Here is a 19,149-nt window from a genome sequence, read left to right on the forward strand (position 1 = left end):
TGCACCAGCATTATTCCAGCACCTGCTGTATGCCAGGCACTGGGCCAGGCTCACACGTGCCATCTCAGTCAATGTGTTTAATTCACACAGCTCGCAGGGCTTGGGATCACCACTCCACAGCCCTTCAGTCCTGTCAGCGCCTCTGAGCCCAGCTACCACAGGGAGGACACCGTGCAGCCAGGCCTGACCCAGGCCTGCCCTGGCGCTCACTGTACTACTTCTCCCCTCTGGCTCTGGCCCAGCTGCTCTGGGCTGAGCCCAAGTTCACCTGGCCTGGCTGGCCCTCCCTGGGGCCAGGGCTCACGGTTGGTCAGGTGCATGTGCTGCTGGAAACTGCAGCCCAGGGAAGGGCAGACAGTGCTGGTAACAAACAGAGCGAGGCTTGGCGCAAGCCTAGATGTTGGGGAGCCCATTTGCTCATCTTAGAGTAAGGGGCGTATTTCTAGCCTCAGAAGGTGGCTAAGGGAGTTACATGGAAGAATGTGTGTAAATGCACAGAACAGAGGCAGTTTGCATTCCAATTCACTGTCTCTCATGCGTGCACATACACACACACACACACACACACACACACAGCAGACGCTCATGCTGCAAATCACTGGATGACTCCTGGCTGCCTGGCTTAGCCTTTCCTGCCCTGTGGGGACACCTGCCTCATCTTACCTCTCTCGGTCATGGTTTCTCTGCCTCGTCCACTTTCCTATTGGCCTGATGCCACCCTCAGGCCCTTGGAAGAAGGGTCCTGCTTGGAAGAAGCTGACATTTGGGTGTGACAATTTGCACATGATCCTTCATGCACTCGGTTGCTGCTATTTGGTTTCTAATATTGGCAAGGAGCGTGTCTAGCACACAACTTACTCTCAGCACCTCTGACACCTCACTGTGGCTCGTGGGAGCACCATGTAGGGCTGCTGAGAGGAGAGGGGAACAGAGCACACGGACGTGTGTGTACTCAGAGGGACGCTGATGTCCTGCAGAGCCGAGAGGTGTTATTGAACATCTGGATGGTGTGCTTAATCCTGGACTAAACACCACGCTGGGAAAGGCAAGGAAGAACGGGACAGACACAGGGACCAAATTCTGGTGGCATCACTGAGGCATGTTATGGCCTCCCATCAGGGCCTGGCGAGGACCACATCCAGGGGGCCAGCGTCAGAGGTCAGCCACCCTCTTCTCAGCAAAACTCTTCCTGGGAAGCAGGAGATGCTCAAGATAGCTGAGGAGCCATATGAGGTGGCTGCTGTAAGTATGAGGTGGGCCAGGCAAAGAATGAAGTAGGAGCCAGAGGAGGGAGCCGTCCCAGTGACTGAAGGGGGCAGGGGAAAGCGAAGGAGGAGGTTTCCAGAGAGACTTCCTGGAGGAGGCGAGATTTCAGCCAGGCCTTAGGGAAGTGAAGGGTTCCCCTGGAACACAGCCCTGGGGGAGGGTCAGGGTGAGCAAAGGTGGTAGCCCACCCTGAATCTCAAGGCCCTGCCTGGTCCCACGTGACTTCCCACCAGCCGATCCCCAACCTGCTACAGGCTGAATGGCCCTGCAGACACCAGGGCTGCCCCTGCAGGACGGTCTCCCTGCCGTGGGCTATCAGGGAGTGAAACCACCACCCCAGGCAGGGCTCGAGGAGGCTGGCTCTTCGGGAGGCGCCTGCCTGTCCCCGGCGGTGGCTTCTGGCTCCACTGGCTGCCCTGTGTCCCTGTGTGCCGCCGGCCAGGGCTCCAGGGCCTGCAGGTGGAGTGGCACTGACTAGGGGATGAGAGGGGGCGCTGAGCCTTCCACCCCCTCCACTATTCCTTGAGACAGGCTCCATGCTGATCCCAGGGCTCACGGTCAGAGGGTCACAGGTGTCCCTGTGAAAGCAGCTGTGAGGATGGCATTTGGTGGGTGGGAAGGACTTCGTGTCTAACAGACACCAAAAGCATCATCTACTCAGGATACCTGACTTCCCTCCCTTCTATGAGGGCCCCACCTATAGCCTCCCAGCTCAGTACTACTCCATCCTTCAAATGCTCAGGCCTGAGACCCTGTGGTCAACTTCAACTCCCTTCTTTCTCTCAACTCTATATTCTAGCTGGGGGCACATCCTGTGGTTCTACCTTCACTGTCTTCCCGAGATCTGGCCCCTTCTCCCCACCTCTACTAACTGGACCTCCTGCCTCCATCTTGCCCCCAAATCAATTCTCACATGAGCACGGAAGGAGATTCCTTGTGTGAGTCACTCAGCTCTCTTTTCTCCTCTGCCCAGCCTCATCTCCAGTGAAAGCCAGTCTTTTCTGAGGTGCACTGGTTGGCAAGACCCCACCTGGAAACTCTGGCCTCACCCCCACTCCCACTCCTCACGGCTGGCACTGGCCTCCTGGCTGTTTCTTGAGCTCGGCAGGCCCACTGCTGCCTCAGGCCCTTTGCACTGCAGTTTCCTCTGCCTGGAGCACTCGCCCCCAGATGTCAACTTCCCAGTGAGGCTTCCTCTGACTTCCCCATTCCAAACTGCACCCCACTCACCCAGTGCTCACTCCCCTGCCCCTGCTTTGTTTCCCCGGTCCATTTGTAATTGGCTACTTTCATATGTAATTCCTAGAGCTGCTTAGCATCTGTTTCTCCCCATCACACTGTAAGTTCCAGCTTCGTTTGCTGTGGTGTCTGCGATGCTTACGATGTTTCCTGGCCCGTGGTGACTCAGTAAGTGTTGTCCAAAGATTCAGTGTCTGTGGACAGCCATTCTGCAAGGCATCGGTGTACAGCCCGACCTCTCCTTAAGGGCCCTCGTCCCCAAAAGAAACAGCGAGTGACCTTCTCAGCCTCAACAGGGGACCCGCTAGCCCCATCCTCAGCCCCTCGGGGCCGTCACTCACCGTCCACTGGGTTGAGGTAGTCGTGGAGATGGGGCGCGCTGGCAGCACCCCCGCTCTGCATCAGCAGGTCCCCGTAGGGCGCGGGGTGGCCTGCCACGAGGGTCATCTGGTGGTAATAGTCTGTGGGGGTGGTGCCTGGAGCAGGAAGGCCGAACAGTCCCCTCTCCTTAAGGTGCTCCTGGGCCACTGTGGGCAGAGGGGAGAGAAAGAAGCTGTCAGAACCTGGCACTGGCTGCGCTTTTCCTGCCAAAAAAAAAAGCAAAGAGAAATGCACACCTGGTGTGGGGGGTTCTCTCCTGGGCACTTTCACCCCGCTGCCCCACTGTCTGTGCTGTGCTGGGCCTGGGCCTGGCCGGCATGAGCTGCAGTGTTGCTGCTGAAGGAGGCCCAACTCCGACCTCTGTACTCCCCCATTTCATCAGATTCATAAACAATCTTCCCCTACTCTGCTTCCATGCCCCTCAGAATCCCAGAGCCCCAGGTCAACAGGATCCATAGTCCAGCAAAGTCTTCAAAGTTAAAAGAAGGTGCAAACAGAGGCACCTCGGCGGCACGCGGCTGGGCCAGGTCAGTCTGTGCCTGAACATTCAGGGTGAGATCCCTGCCAGGGCACCAGGCCTGGCCAGATAAAGCTCCTGGCCTGCACACATCCTTATCCCTGCAGCGCAGAGCCTCGGGGCTGTTTGCTTCAACCCTGAGGTCAGCCCTGCCCAGGGCTTAGGAAGGAGGCAGCGAGGATGAAATTCAGAGCATCCGAGGGAGGCTGGCCCTCAGCAGGATGGTGTCAGGAAACGAATGGGAGCTTGGAAACCTAGCACCGCCATCGAGAGTCCACAGGTGTGCAAAGAGGGCAGTCTGAATCCAGGAAGCAAGCTCCTAACCACTGTGCAGTGCAGCCTTTCTGTTAGCAGTCTCGACAAATTCCAAAAGAGCTCTCTTATGTGCTTTGCAGAGAGAGGAGACCGGGCCATGGAAGCCGCCATCCTCCTCTGCCTCCTTCTCGCCATCTCCTGTTGCATCTCCCAAGAGTTCAGGCCTCCTGCCAGGCTGATCGCCCACAGGCTCTGCCTCCATTGTCCATGCCCAAAGTTCCCTCCCCTACTCCTTGCTGCCTACCCGACTTCCCTCAAAACCTTCCCTGGAGATCCCATTTGACCCCAGTCACACATAGTCTGGCCAACACTGCCTCGGATCGCCGATGACCTTCCAAACCTCACGCGGCAGGCTCTGGGGCTGGTACCGAGCAGGGCACACAGGACTCAAATTCAGACCTCCTGCCAGCTGCTCTTGAGCCTAATCTGCCATCTTTGGTCACTTAGTAGCCCAAGGGCTGATGAGGCCTCGGAGTATCTGGTCTACTTCCTGTGGTAGCCAGGGCCATGCAAATTAGCCAGGTCCCATCCATGTCACGGGGCTGTGGGTGGGTACGTGGGTGTTCCAGGAGCTACCTCAGTGTCTATCTTGAACTCATGCATAGATAGCATGGTGCTCCATCGGTCAAAGGCCTCTCGTCCAGGGGCAGCTCTGTCTCACCACCCCCAGCTCCTTTTAAAATTTTTTTTTTAGAGATAGGATCTCACTCTGTTGCCCAAGCTGAAGTGCAGTGGTGCGCTCTTAGCTCACTGCAGCCTTGAACTCCTGGGCTCAAGTGATCCTCCCACCTGGCCTCCCAAAATCCGGAGATTACAGGCATGAGCCACTGTGCCCAGCCCACCCAGCTCTTCATGGGCGACACTGCAGTCAGTGGAATACAGTGTCCCTGGTTCCTGAGCATCTCCAGGAGGGTGCTTTGTTCCTTTCTCCCACAGACATCTCTCATGGCTCCGGCCCTGGGAGAGCAGCCAGGTTCCATCTGCCTCTTCCCTGGAAGCCCTGTTACCATGTGTATTAGTTTCCCGGGGTAAATGCTGTAATAGAGCAGCATAAACTTAGTGTTAACTGTTGTTAAAACAGCAGAACTTTATTCTCTCACAGTTCTGGAGGCCAGAAATCTGAAATTGAGGTGCTGGCCGGGTCGCGCTCCCTCCAGAGGCTTAAGGGGAAGATGGTTGCTGGCCTCTTCCAGTTTCTGTTGGTTGCCAGCTTCCTGCTTGTGGCCATATTACTCCCATCTGTGCCTCTGCCTTCATATCGCCTTCTCCTCTGGGACTCTGTGTGTGTCCCTGGATGGGCGTGAATGTGTCTGCCTTCTCTGTCTGTCTCTTGTAAGGACACCAGTTAGTGGATTTAGGGCCTGTGTGGATCATCTGGGACGGTCTCTTCAGCTTAAGAGACCTAACTTAATGACATGTGCAAAGACCGCTTTTCCAAATGAGGGAATACCCACAGGTTTGGGGGTTAGGCTGTGGACCTGTGTTTTGGGTGGCACTCCTCAGCTGCCATACTAGGTGTGAGTATCAACCTGTTGTTCAGGAGTAGTATGAAGGGACGCCAGCCTGGTCATTGTCTGAGGGAACCAAGGCTGGGGAGTTGACAGTGTTAGTGTGAGCCAGGCAGAATTTGGAACCTGAGCTGTGTCCTCTGACTCTTGGTCAGCCCGTCATGGACGGGGCACGGTGGCTCACGCCTGTAATCCCAGCACTGGGACCTCAGGAGTGATGTGGACAGGGCTAGGCCCACTGTCCACAAGACAGCAGCCGGGCGTAGAGGCAGTACAGGCCTCAGGGCACCCCAGCTTGGTCACGGCCAGACAGGGGACACACGCAGAGTTCAGGGCTGACTTCTGACTTTGAGGGGCCATTTCAGAATGGTGCCACATTCCGGCTAGCCCTTTTCAAGCCCCCTGGCTACAACCATTTGCCTTGTTTGGTTTCTCTTCGGTGAGGACCAGGCAAAGGGGAAACCTCCATGCCAGGAAGATGAGTCAATGCTTCACGGAGGCTTTCTGCACATTTGAAAACTGGAAGCCACCTTTTCATCGCGAGATTCCAGCCTGCACATTCTCAGAGCCAGGCCTCTGCTTCAACTCATAGTCACACCCACCAGTTGGAAGAGGATGCATTCCTCTGGGGGAGAATGCTGGTAGTGATAAGAGACTCACTGGGACCACACTTCCCAGAGCCTCTGCCCATGGGGCTCTCAAGTTCAAGTTGCAGATGTCCTCTAGCCTGAGAGGTCAAGTCTCAGCTTCGTGTATTCTGAGAAGACGCACTGGGTTGCTTTCAAGGATGGGGACAATGAGTGGCGAGCAGCACTGTCAGGGGTGGCACAGGGCCATGCCACACTATGGGTGGGGTTGCACTTCCCAGGGAGACGGCATGGGTGGGACTGGCCCCCAAATGTCTGGGTTACTAATACGTGTCTGCATGTGTCTGTCGGTGGGGTGGGTGGGGACTAGAAGTATAAAATTTTAGATCTGCTTTATACATATAAAGACATATTTGTACCATGTGACCCTGCCCTTTTCTGGCTGAAATTAGTCACACCAGGGGTGGCCATCTGATCTCTGAGCCGGGCCAATCAATTTTCTCTGTCAAGCATCTGAACTGAGAGACACAATGCCACAGCTTCATCGCCGGAGCCCCAGGGCCTGGGCTGCCACTTGGAGGCCTCCTGTGTTAACCCGCAAGGGGTAGATCTAACAGAGACGCAGGCAGCAGCCAGCCCACTCCGCCTTCCTTCTGCCTGAGACACCCCAACACAACATCCCCTTTCCTAACACCAGCTCCTGCAGACTTTGGTTGGTTACAACCAGTGGTTCTCAGCTACACAGGACCTACCTGGATAGATCCTTACTGTTACTATTACGGTAAATCATATATGGTTTGCATGCAAAAGAGTGCTTACCAAGTGCTCTTTAATGAGCATAAAAACCAAAAACCTGTTGTTTGGAAGTAGTGTGAAGGAACGCCAGCCTGGTCACTGTTCAAGGAGACCAAGGCTGGGGAGTTGACAGTGTTAGTGCGAGAGAGGCTGGCTGTGCCCTGCCCCAATGCCCTAGCTGCCCCTCCCCATCCCCAGACCCTACTCACCGTCAGCGGGGCTGAGGCCCCTGGCCGCAGAGATCATGGAAAGCGTAGGGCTGCTGTGCACAGAACGGAGGTAGTGCTCCATGTGGGGGTTCACGTACGGGTGGGGGGCGTTGAAGGGGGACTCCCCAGGGCCAGCCGGGTGCGGGGAAAGCCGGATCAAGGAGATGTCAGAGATGACAGGGCTGCCGCTCAGGGCGGGGGGCCTGCAGAGACAATGGACAGCCATCTAAGAAGGAGGACACAGAGGGAACCCCACCAAGACCCCAAAACCGACATGGACAGTCCTTGTCTCTCCTGGAAAGACTTTCCAGAACAACCTGCACTTATTATTTGCTACACCGATATCCCCTGGTCATCTGTGAATTAGAGTCCGAACTCTCAAGCATCAGCCAGCGAATGCAGACTGAAAGCTCCATGCTGGTGCGTGCGCCCACCCGCCAGTCCCATGCTGGAGAATGGACCTCGCACCCGTGACTGGACTTGCTGGAGCACGGGCACACCTGGCCGCCCACACGTCACAGTTGCACTGTGGCTTCCCCAGTGCCTCCTCGAGGCCGGGCACAGGCCTGTGTGCTAGAAACATGTATGAAAAAATATGAAAATACGAAGACCACAGGTAAAACGCAAAGAGCTCATACTGCTAACAGGATATGTGAAAAAGACAGGGGATCAGGAGATGCCCTGCAAGTGGAGAATCTCTGGCTTCAGTGCTTCAGTTGGATAGTTGGTTGCTGGTGTGACCAGCTGGGCTGCAGGGTGAGGATTCAAGGCGAGTTTTGAAATTGGTGAGCCCCAACTAAAATCCTGGAATATCTCCTCGCCATGGAATTCCTCCTAGCGCTAACAAAGCCACCCTTCTCAGATGCCCCAACAGTCAGGTGTGCATTGGGCTTGGTGCTCCTGGCTTGGGCGGGCATGGCCAGGGTCCACCCCCATGTCCCCCAATCTGCCCACCAAGAGTCATGGAATCCACTCAATGTGACCTCGGGGCCTTATGTCAGGTCTTCTGACCTGGGGCCTCTACGCAGCTGTAGGTGTATTTTGAGGTCATCTACTCCAAAACTCACTCATTAAAGATGAATCAGACTTTACGGTGAAACAGCTGCGAAACCACAGCTAAGTCACCAGCAACCACATTTACCAAGATTTCATTTTGATTTCTTCAGTCCATAATTTGACATTGTGCAAAGAAAAGAGAGTGTGTTAGAGTCAGACAAGCCTGGGTTAGAATCCCAGCCGAATCACACTGTAACCTCTCCGAGCCTCAGTTTCCTCATCTGTGGAACTCGGATCACAGTAGTGTCTTTCTCATAGGGTTGTCGTGAGGATGAAAGTCCCCAGAACTGTGCCAGAGACACGGCAGGCAGTCATGAAAGGAGAACTGCTGTTACAGGGTTAGAACCACACTTTGAGGGCTAACCCAGCAGTGCCCGGGAGGCCCTCACAGTTTTCACACTGGATTGTCGCTGGACGTGTGAAAGGGCACTGCTGGGATCAGTTATTTCAGGGAGGAAATGATTTGTCTGTTGGCTGAGCAGACCAGAGATAATTACTGATCATGCTCAATAGTGCATGAAAACTAGGCTTACAGTACAGTACAAACCAGGACCCAAACAGGTGACATCCAGATGTCCTCACATCTGGGTTTCACAAACTTCCCCCTGGGAGGCCGCTGCGCCGGGCCTGGAGGGAGTCTTCCACGGCCTGGTTGTCTAGCTTCAGCAGATGTGACTGCTCTGCTCATGTAGATCCCATGAACCTGCTTCTGTCTTTTTGCCTACGCCAATCTTTGGCCTCCAATGCCTTCCTGCACCCTATACTGTGGCGGCAAACTCCTCATCCCTGTCAGCCCAGCAGGTGGCACCCTTCCTGAAGCCCCTTTTCTTGGCTCAAGATCCCTTCTCTCTGCTCCCCTAGGGAGCACTGTTCCAGGCTCAGGCTGACAGGTGCATCTCCCAGGTTCCCGGGCTCTGCCTGGGAGCAGGGCATGTCTGAGGCACTTCTGCATGCTCAGCACGGGCAAGGAACTGGCGCCATGCAGGTGCTCAGAGGTGCCTTCAGAATCAGTGACAGGCACATGTCTGTGTGCCAGCCACTGAGCACCATGGGAGGGAGACTGTGGAATAAGTCACAAGTCACAACCTCAAGGTGTTCTCACTCACAGCCTGCCTGTAGAGGCGGGTGCCTGTGCATGGGAACGGCATGAAATGTGGGGGGCTTAACAGATAGCTTTAGCCTAGGAAGGGGCTGCTATGTGTGCCCGGGAGAGGAGAAGTAGGGCCAGGCTGACGCATCCCTGGTTCAGGACAGGTCCTGTGGGCTCCGGCCTGTGACTGCAGCAGGGTGACACTCACATCCTGCCACGGGATGTGCGCGTTGTGAAGAGAAGGCTCTGGGACAACATCACCTCTGTGTGGCTCCTGGGGGCGGACCTGGGCTGAAGGATACAAGTTCTGGAAGGCTGAGTGCGGCTCAGCAGAACGTAGGGTGTCTACAGGCTGGGAGAATAGCTGAGGTGCCTCCTGTCCTGACTCCTCGGTCCTCCCCAGACACTCCAGGCAGAGCAGGTTCCCAGAGCCTGCAGGATGCCAGCCAGGGTTTGAGGTCACAGTAGCCTGTGATCAGATGCCGGTGGCCCTAGGTGGCTTTCTTAGGTCCCAGGAATGCCAGCCTCCCTGGCACCAGGGTTGCCCTGTGGGGTGTGCCAACCACAGCTGAGTCTCCCTGCGAAAGCCAGTGATCACGTGGGGATTTCAAGCTACATGGTGAGGCCACACTGCAGGCCCAGTCTGGCCAAGGTGACCCAGATCCCACTGGCCAGGTGAGCCTCCCCTGAGAGGCCTGGAGTGAGGTGCTGTCACGGCCACATGCACACCACTGTCTGGGGCTGCCATGGAGGCAGCTGGGCCTGAAGGTGGCAGGTGGGGCCTGGGTCACACATGGAGGAACTGGGACTTGCGTCTCCACAGTGCAGCTGCCACAGTTCGGGGAAGGTAGACTCCACCTTCCCCTTCCCACCGCGTGCATCACCAAGGGAATCAGGAGCCCAGGTGTAGCCCAGGGCGCCCTCTTCCTCTCTCAGGCCCTGGGCTCTGTAGGGATGTCCAGGGGTCTCTGCAGGGGCGCCTGGACTATATCCTCATGGCAGCCCCCATGAAGTAAGCACCGGCTGTGTGCCCCACAGGTGGGTATGGAAAAATGGCACCAACCACTGCACTTGATCACGAGTACACTGCGTCCAGACAGGGGAGTCACTCTCCACGCTGTGCGGCCAGTGAGAGGCAAGCAGGAGGCCCCTCCAGCGGGCCTCACTCCTGGGCTGGGACTCCCTCATCCAGGCGCTGCCCACCCCATCACAGCTCTGCTGTCCAGGACTGCCTGTTCCCTTGGTGTGACCAGACAGGAAACTGGGAGAGGCCACTGTCCTACCCCAGAACACGTTCTATCAGGGGCAGCGGAGACACAGGCCAGCCCCCACAACAGGTCCAACTCAAGGGTACAGAGCAACCCTTGCTCTTCTCCTGTGCCAGGGAAGGCTGCAGTGCCAGGCCTGGAAGAGGGGGATCTGAGCCACAGAGCCATCCCCCGGAGACAGATACAAATGCTACTGAGATGCAGCGGGGTGGGGCAGGACACTGCACCTGGCACTGCCTGTCCCCTCGAGGGCGCTGACTCACTAATCCTTCCCGCTTAGCTGTGTGGCCTCAGCCAGAATGCTGCTCCTCTCTGGCGCCTCACCAGGGTAGTGTGAAAAGACCAGGGCCAGGCACCTGGTAGGGGCTTTATATACATTAACTCCCTTTCCTTCCCTCCTCAGCAACAAGCCAACTTGGAATACAGAGTGTCTGCTGGCTGGGGAACCCAGGGCACACAATACCTGAGACAACAGGCCCATTGGCCAATGTAGCCATCAGTGACTGTCTAGACAGTTCCTCCAGGAAGCCTCCTGTGATGTCTCTTTTGTATAGGGCCAGTAAGATCACAGCCATGCTCTTATGTGGCATCTCCCCAGGGTAGGGCTGACTGTGTGCCAGCCATCGGCAGGGCACATGCACATATTTCCTTTATGAATTCAAATAAAACATTCACAACACAGGCACTTCATGCCCATCTTGCAGATGGGAACACCCTCAGATAGGCCAGGTCCCTTGGCCAAGGGTGCTCAGATAGCAGGTGGTAGAACCATCACCAACCCAGAGGGGGCTGGGCTGGAGCCCCTGCCTGTGCCCTGGCAGGGAAGTGGGTGTTCTTGATGACGCTGGTTGGTGGTGAGCAGGGCTCAGGGTGTGGGCAGGATCAGGGAGGCCAGGAGAGCTTTCTCCCCATTGTTTCAGCTCCTTCTCTGTCTCCGGTCCCCACCCCACCCCTAGCTGGTCATCACACACAATCCCACCCTGCTCTGGTTGGGAGCTGGAACCCCCCACCCCACTGTGCTGTGATGACCGCTAAGGATCCAGGGGCACACATGTTCCCAGAGGTGGTCATTTTGACAGACCAAACACAGCCCGAGGAACGGGCCAGAACAGGCAGAACTGCCAGCATCACACAACACGTGGGGTCTGAGGGCGCTTCCCAGCAGCCCTGAAACACGCCAGCATTGCCAAACCACACAGCAGGTCCTTCAGGGTCCAGTGCCCCTCTTTCTTGGACAATTGCCCCCATCCCAGGCCGCAGCTGAGGGTCTCATCGTGCTGGGTGTTGCCAGCGCTGGTGAACAGACGACCGAGCCGTGGAGACTGCACCAGGAAAGGCGACTACTGGTGAAGTCCGAGCCACCGCTTCAGGCCGACCCCAGCAGCAACCTCCCTTTCTTCTTCCATTTCCACACTGCTGTACTGTAGGCACTCAGCCTTGGTGTGAGCCGTGGCCAACCAGGCCTTGAATTCTGACAGCTGGGCAGCGACTCAAAGAGGCAACCTTTAGGATGGGAGGAGGAGCGAACTGCATGAGCTCAATTTAAAAGATGGCCACAGTCTCCTACATCACAGATACACATGGGCACACCCTCACACACTCCCATGGCACAATCAGCCAGCGGCACAGCCAGCCCTTCTGCAGGACTCTCAGCTCAGGACACTGCTCCTATGCATTGCCTTCTCCCCTCAGTCCAGCTCTGAGCTCATCTGAGCCACCAGTTGTTCCTTCTTATATGTGTTCACACTCCCAACAGGGCTGTGCCTAATGACCTGCAGGGAGCTCAGAGCCCAGGGGGCAAAGAGGCAGACCCATGAAATCAGGTACTTACCGGGCAGTATGATAAGGGCTCCGGCACAGGAGTGATTCTCTAACTCTGCCTGGAAGTGTGCAGGAAGGCTTCTCAGAGAAGATGAGATTAGGGCTGGGTCTTGAGGGATGAATAGGAGTTCACGAGGTAGTGCATTACCAACAAAGGAAGCAGCATGTGCAAAGAAAGGCTGGAGCACAAAGCTGTGGGGGGTGTGTGTGTGTGTGTGTGTGTGTGTATGAAGGTTATGCCTGAGGGGCAGGGCACAGCCCACAGAGTGCTTTGGGCTGGGTCTATATTGAACCCACTTCCTTTCTGCTGCTCTGGGCAGGGGACACGTGACCTGAGCCCAGCTGATCAACGTATCCCATACCGCTAGTACTGTGATGAGTTCAGAGATGGGCATGTGCCCAAGACAGCAGCTTTGGCTAGAGTCTTTGGTTCTCTCTGTCTGCAAGGGTTGCTGAGCTGGTAGGGTGCAAGCCTGGGGCTGCTGGAGGCCATCAGGGGAGAGCCCAAGAAGGAAGATGACACAGAGAACAACAGAGCTGAGAGATGAAGAGCCAGTGTCTTGATTTGAGCCCCTCTACCTAAAGCTAGCATCCTTGGCCTTCTCAGTTATGTAAGCTAAGACATTTGCTTGTTTGTTTAAATCACTTGGAGTTAAGTTTTTATGTCTTAGGGAACTGCCAAGGCCTGTCAAGGCAGGCTTTGACCCACACAGCCTCCCACTGCCCAGAATGATCCCGGGCCTGGCACCCTGCAAGGCAGACCCCAGCCATAGCTGCTCGGACCTGTCCATCCACCCACCCGCAGAACAGGAAAGGGTCCCTGGACATCCTGCCCACAGTGGCTGAGGCTGGAGGGTGCAGCTGGGCGTGTCCTTCTGTGTCTGGACATGAGGCACAGCAGCGGACTCTGGGTAAGTAGGACAACCAATCAAAGCCCCTCCTCCTCGTGTGTGTGTGTGTGCGTGTGTGTGTGTGTGTGCTGTGCACGTGTTAGTGACCAGCGGCAGCAGCAACAAAGAGCAGGAGCCCGGCCTCGCGGCTGACTCTGCCGCAGTGGAGGATGCCTGTGCTTCTTCCCGATGCTGGTTCTAGCCTGCTGGCCATGATTGGGTCCTTGCCCCAGGAGGCTGTGCGCAGAGCCAGGAAAGGCCTCTCCTTAGCAGGATCCTTCCTCTTCCCTCTCTCCTTCCCTCCCTAGTGGGAGATCCCTGGCAAAGCCCTTGGATGGGACTTCAGGACCAGGTCCAAGGGTCAGCATGGTGGCGAGGGGAAGTAAGGAAGAATGGAAGTAAGGAAGAGGAGAAAAGGGAGAACGGATAAAGTAGACTGAGGTGTCACTGGACGGCTGCTGTGTTAACCCTGTGGATGCTGCCACAGGGACGCTGCTGCTGCTGACAAAGTCGTCAGCATTTGCAAAACACCTACTATGTGCAATACATCCAGCAAGCCTGCAAGGCAGATTTCATTATCTCCATTTTACAGACCAGGAAACTGAGACTCAAGGAAGTCATGTGACTTGCCCACGGCTGCAGAGCTAGAGGTGGCAGAGCCGGAGTAGAGGCCAGCCTCTCTGCCTCTGTGAAGTCGGATCGGGCACGCTGACATCTCTAATGGTCCACCCAGATGCAGGTTGGTGCTGGCTCCGCCCTTGCTGTCTCAGTTCTCGAGAAGGTTGGCTTGGTGGTCCCCTGGCAGGCATAACTTCAGCTGGTCCCCAAGGTGACTCTGGGGCAGTGCAGGCTGAGGGGGCCACCCCCACTGGTAAGCAGAACCTGGACCCTGAAGTCACAGATCTGGGTCTGAATCATGGCTTTGGTGCGGTTGCAGCCTCAGTGCTATGTGCCCTGAGCCTCAGGATCCCTTGCCTGCAGGTGGGGCAGCTCTGAGGTAGGATGAGCCAAGTATGGAAAGCATGCAGTGTAGCACCAGGCACTTAGTAGGTGCTCAATTAGTGCTCACTCCTGTCATCTAGCAGATGAGCAAATGGAAGCAGCTCAGAGAGTGGGGTAGACCCAGCCCACACCTTTCAGCATCAAATCCTAGGACCCCTCCCCATCTGCTGCCATGAGATTTTTGGTGGGAGAGAAAAGAAGAGGTCAAGGTAATGAGCACCCTGCACAGCCATGTGTCACTCAGCATGCAGCTGGCTGGGCCTAAGCGAGCATGCCAGACCCTCAGAGTGGGTGCTCCTCTGGGAGCGAGAATGACGGGGGATGTGTACCTGGAGGGTGTGTAGCTTCTGCCTGAGAAACGAGTAAGACTTTGAGGGCTGGGGAGAAGGGAGGGCGTCTGGCCTGAGCACTGCCTAAGCCAAGGTGCGGGGGCAAGAACCGGCGTGTTCCTCAAGGTGTGAGAGAAAGCGAAGGAAGTGCAGGGATTGGGGCCCCCACGCCCCAGCCTTGGTGCCTGTTTGGAGAAGCTGAACAATGTGGAGCTGAGGGCTGCTGACTCACCCAGACTCAGCACCAGCCATCAGGGTGGGCTGTCCCACTAGGGGGTTGGAGCCAGAGGAGGAGCCCACCCTTGGCATGCCAGAGATTGCTTTGCTCTGAGATCTGTGCTGGTCAGTGGGGCCAGACACAGGCAGGAACAGGTCCTTCGTGTCCCATTTAACAGATAGCACTGCTGAGTCCCAAAGCACCAGTGGCATGGCCATGGTGAGGCCAGCGGCAGCAGCAGGTGGGAACACAGGAACCTGGGTGCCCCCAGACTGGTCCAAGGGCTGTTGCTGATGAAGAGAAAAGGAGGTCCAGTCACTTGGGGGTATGAGCCTACAAACCTCACCACATGCCTGCTTCTCGGGGTGATTTATGACCTCAGTGCCAGCAGGTGAGGGGCCACAATCCCATGTGGCGAGGGCCTGCCTCTTCCCTCTGTGTCCTGTACGTCACTCTCTGGTCCTTGGCACAGGCCATGCTTGCCCCTCACAGTTTTGCCCCTTGATGTCTGCACCTCCAGTCATGCCCTTTCCCTCTTCATTCCTTATGCCAGTTAACCCCTGTTCTCCTCCCAGAGGTGCCAGCTCAGGGACTTCTCACCCAAGGCGCTCCCTAGCCCCAGGTCAAGGTCCGGATCCTCCTACGGTGCTCCTACCAGATGTCCTCAGCTGCGAGTTCACGTGCGCCCTGTCTCCTGTATCCGTTTCTGTTCACTCGCTGGCCCTGTACCTGGCCCTGCACATGCCAGGGACATAGAGCATGCTCAAATACATGTCTGTTGAATGAATGAAGGAAGGAAGGAATGAATGAATGAATGAATGAATGAATGAACAAAGCAGGGAGTGTGTCCAGGGAAGAGCACAGACACTACTGCGGAAGACGTGAGTCCCAGCTCAGCTCAGCTCACTGCTGCCTGGGAGCATGCATGTGCCCTCACTGAACGGTTATAATAGTGATCTTACAAATCTGTCTGAGGAGCAGAGGAAGGCATGTGGGGGGCTCATGATATCTCCCAGAGATATGTCCATGTTGTGCCCCCGGAACCTGTGAACGAGAACTTACGGGGGAAAGGGACTGGGCAGATGGGGTTAAGGCAAGGATTTGGAGATGGGGAGATTATGGGCCACCTGGGTGGGTCCTACATACCATCATGGGGTCTTTTTAAGACAGCAGAGTAAGATCGGAGACACAGACGATGAGATGGCCATGCGACAGGGAGACAGAGACTACAGGGACATGGCCAGGAGCCGAGGAATGCTGGCAGCACCAGAAGCTGGGAGAGGCAAGGGCAGAGTCTCCGCTGGGGGCCTCTGAGGGTGCACAGCCCGGTGACATCTCGATCTTGGTCCAGTGATACTGATTTTGGACTTCTGACCTCCAAAACTGAGAGAACACCTTCTATCGCTTGAAGACACTGAGTTTGTGGGACTGTGTTTACAGCAGCCCCAGGAAATGAACTCGTCATGGAAAAAGTGTTGCATTGGCCTAGAGGGAGGTGGCAGACATCACTGTCATTGTTGCCATCGTTCTTCTGAGACTAAACTCTTAGCAGGGCTCCTGTGTTATTTGCTAGGAATAACCCAAGTTCCAGGAGATGCTCCCTTTGAGGCAGGCTGGCAGGGAAGGGGAACTCCCATGTTGGAGTGGAGGAAGGTGTCTGAGCCCTGCGTTCCTACACCCATGTGCACAGGGCTCTGGAGCAGGCTTTCCCGCCCACTGCCTGGATTTCATGGTCACTGACTCCCCATAGCCAGAATCCACCCAGCACACAGCCCTGGCATGCCATTTCCTCCTGCCTCGGAATGGCTGGCTTGCGTATGCCAGCCCTGCCTTTGGACCAAGACGCCTACCACCCACCAGGATCACAGGGCTATGGGTGGGGTCCACGGAGCTCCAGAGTGGAGAAGCTGGGACCTTTTTGCTGTTGCTGAGCTGCTCAGGACCAGGTGCCCACTTTCTCAGAAATGCTGGGCAGGCGTCCTCAGGGCCCACTGACCTGCTGGAAAGGAAGCTGGAGTCCCCAAAGCTCGCCTTGCCTCTCTTCCTCCCCAAACTGGACCTTCTTACTGCCAGGACAGGGCGTGCATGTGTCTGCTCTCCCAGGGCCTCCCTGTAGAGCAAGGCCAGCTCCTGCCACCCTCGGCTCTACCAAAAAATAGAAACAGAGCTCCAGAATGCTCCTCTGGATGGAATTCAATCTCCTCCCCAGGGTTTTCGTTTGTTGGTTTGGGTTTTTCTGTTTTGTTTCGTAGGTGAAACTGTACATTGGCAAGCTTGCTTACCGTTTCCCATACATTTGTTTAAAAAGTTCTAGAAATCAAGTGCTTTCCAAAAAGTACTAAGGGGATTTGCATTTTTTAAGAGCCGTGCAGCAAATTCTTTTGGAAAACAATGGAAAACTGTCCCTTCCTCAAACTGAAGCGCAGCCTATGTCTTTTGTCAATCTGCACTCTCCTGCGTGTCTGGTGGCAGTCTGTCCTCATGGGGACGCTCTGCGCATGGGAGCTGAGGCCACAGTGATCAGACGTTCATTGCTGATATGTGTCTGGGTCACTCTCCCCGATCAGCCGATGCTTACTGAGCATGGGCCTCTGATGGCACTGATGGTGGGGAGCTGGGGGTCTGAGGCAGACTTGGCCAGGGCCCCGCATGCACCCAGGTAGTGAGGGAGCAGGTGGTTGCAAACCTGACTGACAAGTGTTGTGCCCCACATTCCCAAGGTCTACTCTGAATCCACAAGTGCAGAGATCTCAGCAGACCACGTGAGTGCCCATGAAGCCATGGTGATGGTAAGACAGGCTGCTGCTACTTGGCAGGCACTCCCAAGACCAGCCACGAGCTCTGGAAATCACGGGCCCTCAATCCCATAGTTCACATTGGTGCTTTGGCCAAATCATCATGCCAGGACCTCTGGGGTCACAGAGAGAGAATGGACACTGACTACAGGCTTCTAACAGTACACAGGGTGCTGAGGCAGGGAGAGCGGCGGGAGGAGAAGAATTCACCCACTCTGCTGGTGCAATCTGAGAGGGCTTCCTGCAGGAGGTGGCATCTGAACAATGCCCAGACTCTTACAAGACAATGGAATGGAGGTGGTGAGTAGTATAGGCCTGGTGTTCTGAGACGGGAGAAGAGCTGAACAAGGGCATGTTGTACAGGGGAACAGCCACCATAGTCCAGAGGCTGAAGGCCTGACCAGACATCTGGGTGTGAGGAGAACATGTAGGGAAAACCGTAGTAGAAATGTCGGTAACCTACCTGAGCTACTTTACAATGGGAACTTCTCTTCACCCAAACCTGCCATCAAGAGAGTGAAGAGACCAGGCACAAACTGGGAGAGGATATTCACAGCACATATTGCTAACCACAGAAGGAGTAACCTTAGTGTGCAAAATACGTATTCAAATATGGGAAAAAGACGACCTCATAGAATAATGGGCAAAATAGCGAAACAGGCATTTCCCAGGAAGGAAACATTAGTGGCCAATAAGCATGTGAACGAACACTCAAGGTTCACTAGTAATAAGGGAAACAGAAAATTAGAATCACAGAAAAAACTCATCTTGGCAAAAATTAAAAGGTAGAGGCTATCACCTCCAAAGTGATGGGACAAGGATATCACAAGGATACGGGGCGAGGCCAGCTCTCAAACTCTGCTGGTGGGAGTGAGTGTTGGCAAAACCAGCGGGCGAAGTCTGGCAATGTCTAGGAGGGTGAGAACATGAATCCCCTGTGACTCAGCATTTCCGTTCCCAGACATGCATTTACTTTAAATAACCCCACACTTGGGGCCCAGAGGATGGCATAAAAGTGTTTCTGCAGTCATGTTCAAATTAGCAAAAACAGACATATCCCAAATGCCAGTCAACACAGACTGCTTCAGAGCAGCCCAAACAAATGAATGAAGAGCTCCACACATTAGCGGGAGAATCTTCAGAACAACGCGGAGTGTGAAAGCAAGTTCCCGAAGAATACCTCCGCAATGATTCCATGTATATAAAGCACGACAAGGCAAAACGAATTAATATATTGTTAGGGGAGTCAGACACAAGGTCAAACTGTCATAGATGTGAGGGGTGATAAACTCCGAATCCCAAAGAATGGTGGGGTGGGGAGGACCTGAGGCAGGAGAATGGGGAGCACATGGGACCTCAAATGTGCTGGCATGTCCCCAGTACTTAGAGTGAGCAGGGGATACAGTAAGGGTGTATATGTCATAATTACTCAGATATCTTAAACATGCTTTTGTTGTTCTTTTTCTTTTCTTTTCTGAGACGGAGCTTGGCTCTTGTTGTCCAGGCTGCAGTGCAATGGCATCATCTCAGCTCACTGCAACTTCCGCCTCCTGGGTTTAAGTGGTTCTTCTGCCTCAGCCTCCCCAGTAGCTGGGATTACAGGTGCCCACCACCACGCCCGGCTAATTTTTGTATTTTTAGTAGAGACGGGGTTTTGCCATGTTGGCCAGGCTGGTCTCGAACTCCCGATCTCAGGTGATCCCCCTACCTCAGCCTCCCAAAGTGCTGGGATTATAGGTGTGAGCCACCACACCCAGCCACTTTTGTTGTTCTTTTGCGTGTTTTCAATAATTAATAAGACCAATTTGTTTTTTTTAAAAGGATGGCTGGGTAGAAGTAGGCTCTGATTTAAGTTGGCTGAGTG

At 55.3% G+C, this 19,149-nt stretch overlaps 1 protein-coding gene across 1 annotated transcript in view; it reads right to left on the reverse strand.

Moving 5' to 3' along the window:
* Nucleotides 1–19,149, reverse strand: part of LOC112617135 (zinc finger protein GLI2) — a 258,170-nt gene that overhangs the window by 35,924 nt on the left and 203,097 nt on the right. The window contains exons 4-5 of the mRNA XM_025373869.1: nt 6,818–7,020; nt 2,847–3,032 (exon numbers count right to left, since the gene is read on the reverse strand). Coding sequence (XP_025229654.1) covers nt 2,847–3,032; nt 6,818–7,020 — 389 coding nt within the window. The remainder of the gene's footprint in view (nt 1–2,846; nt 3,033–6,817; nt 7,021–19,149) is intronic.

The sequence above is a fragment of the Theropithecus gelada genome, unplaced genomic scaffold, assembly GCF_003255815.1.
Source record: "Theropithecus gelada isolate Dixy unplaced genomic scaffold, Tgel_1.0 HiC_scaffold_15883, whole genome shotgun sequence".
NCBI lineage: Eukaryota > Metazoa > Chordata > Mammalia > Primates > Cercopithecidae > Theropithecus > Theropithecus gelada.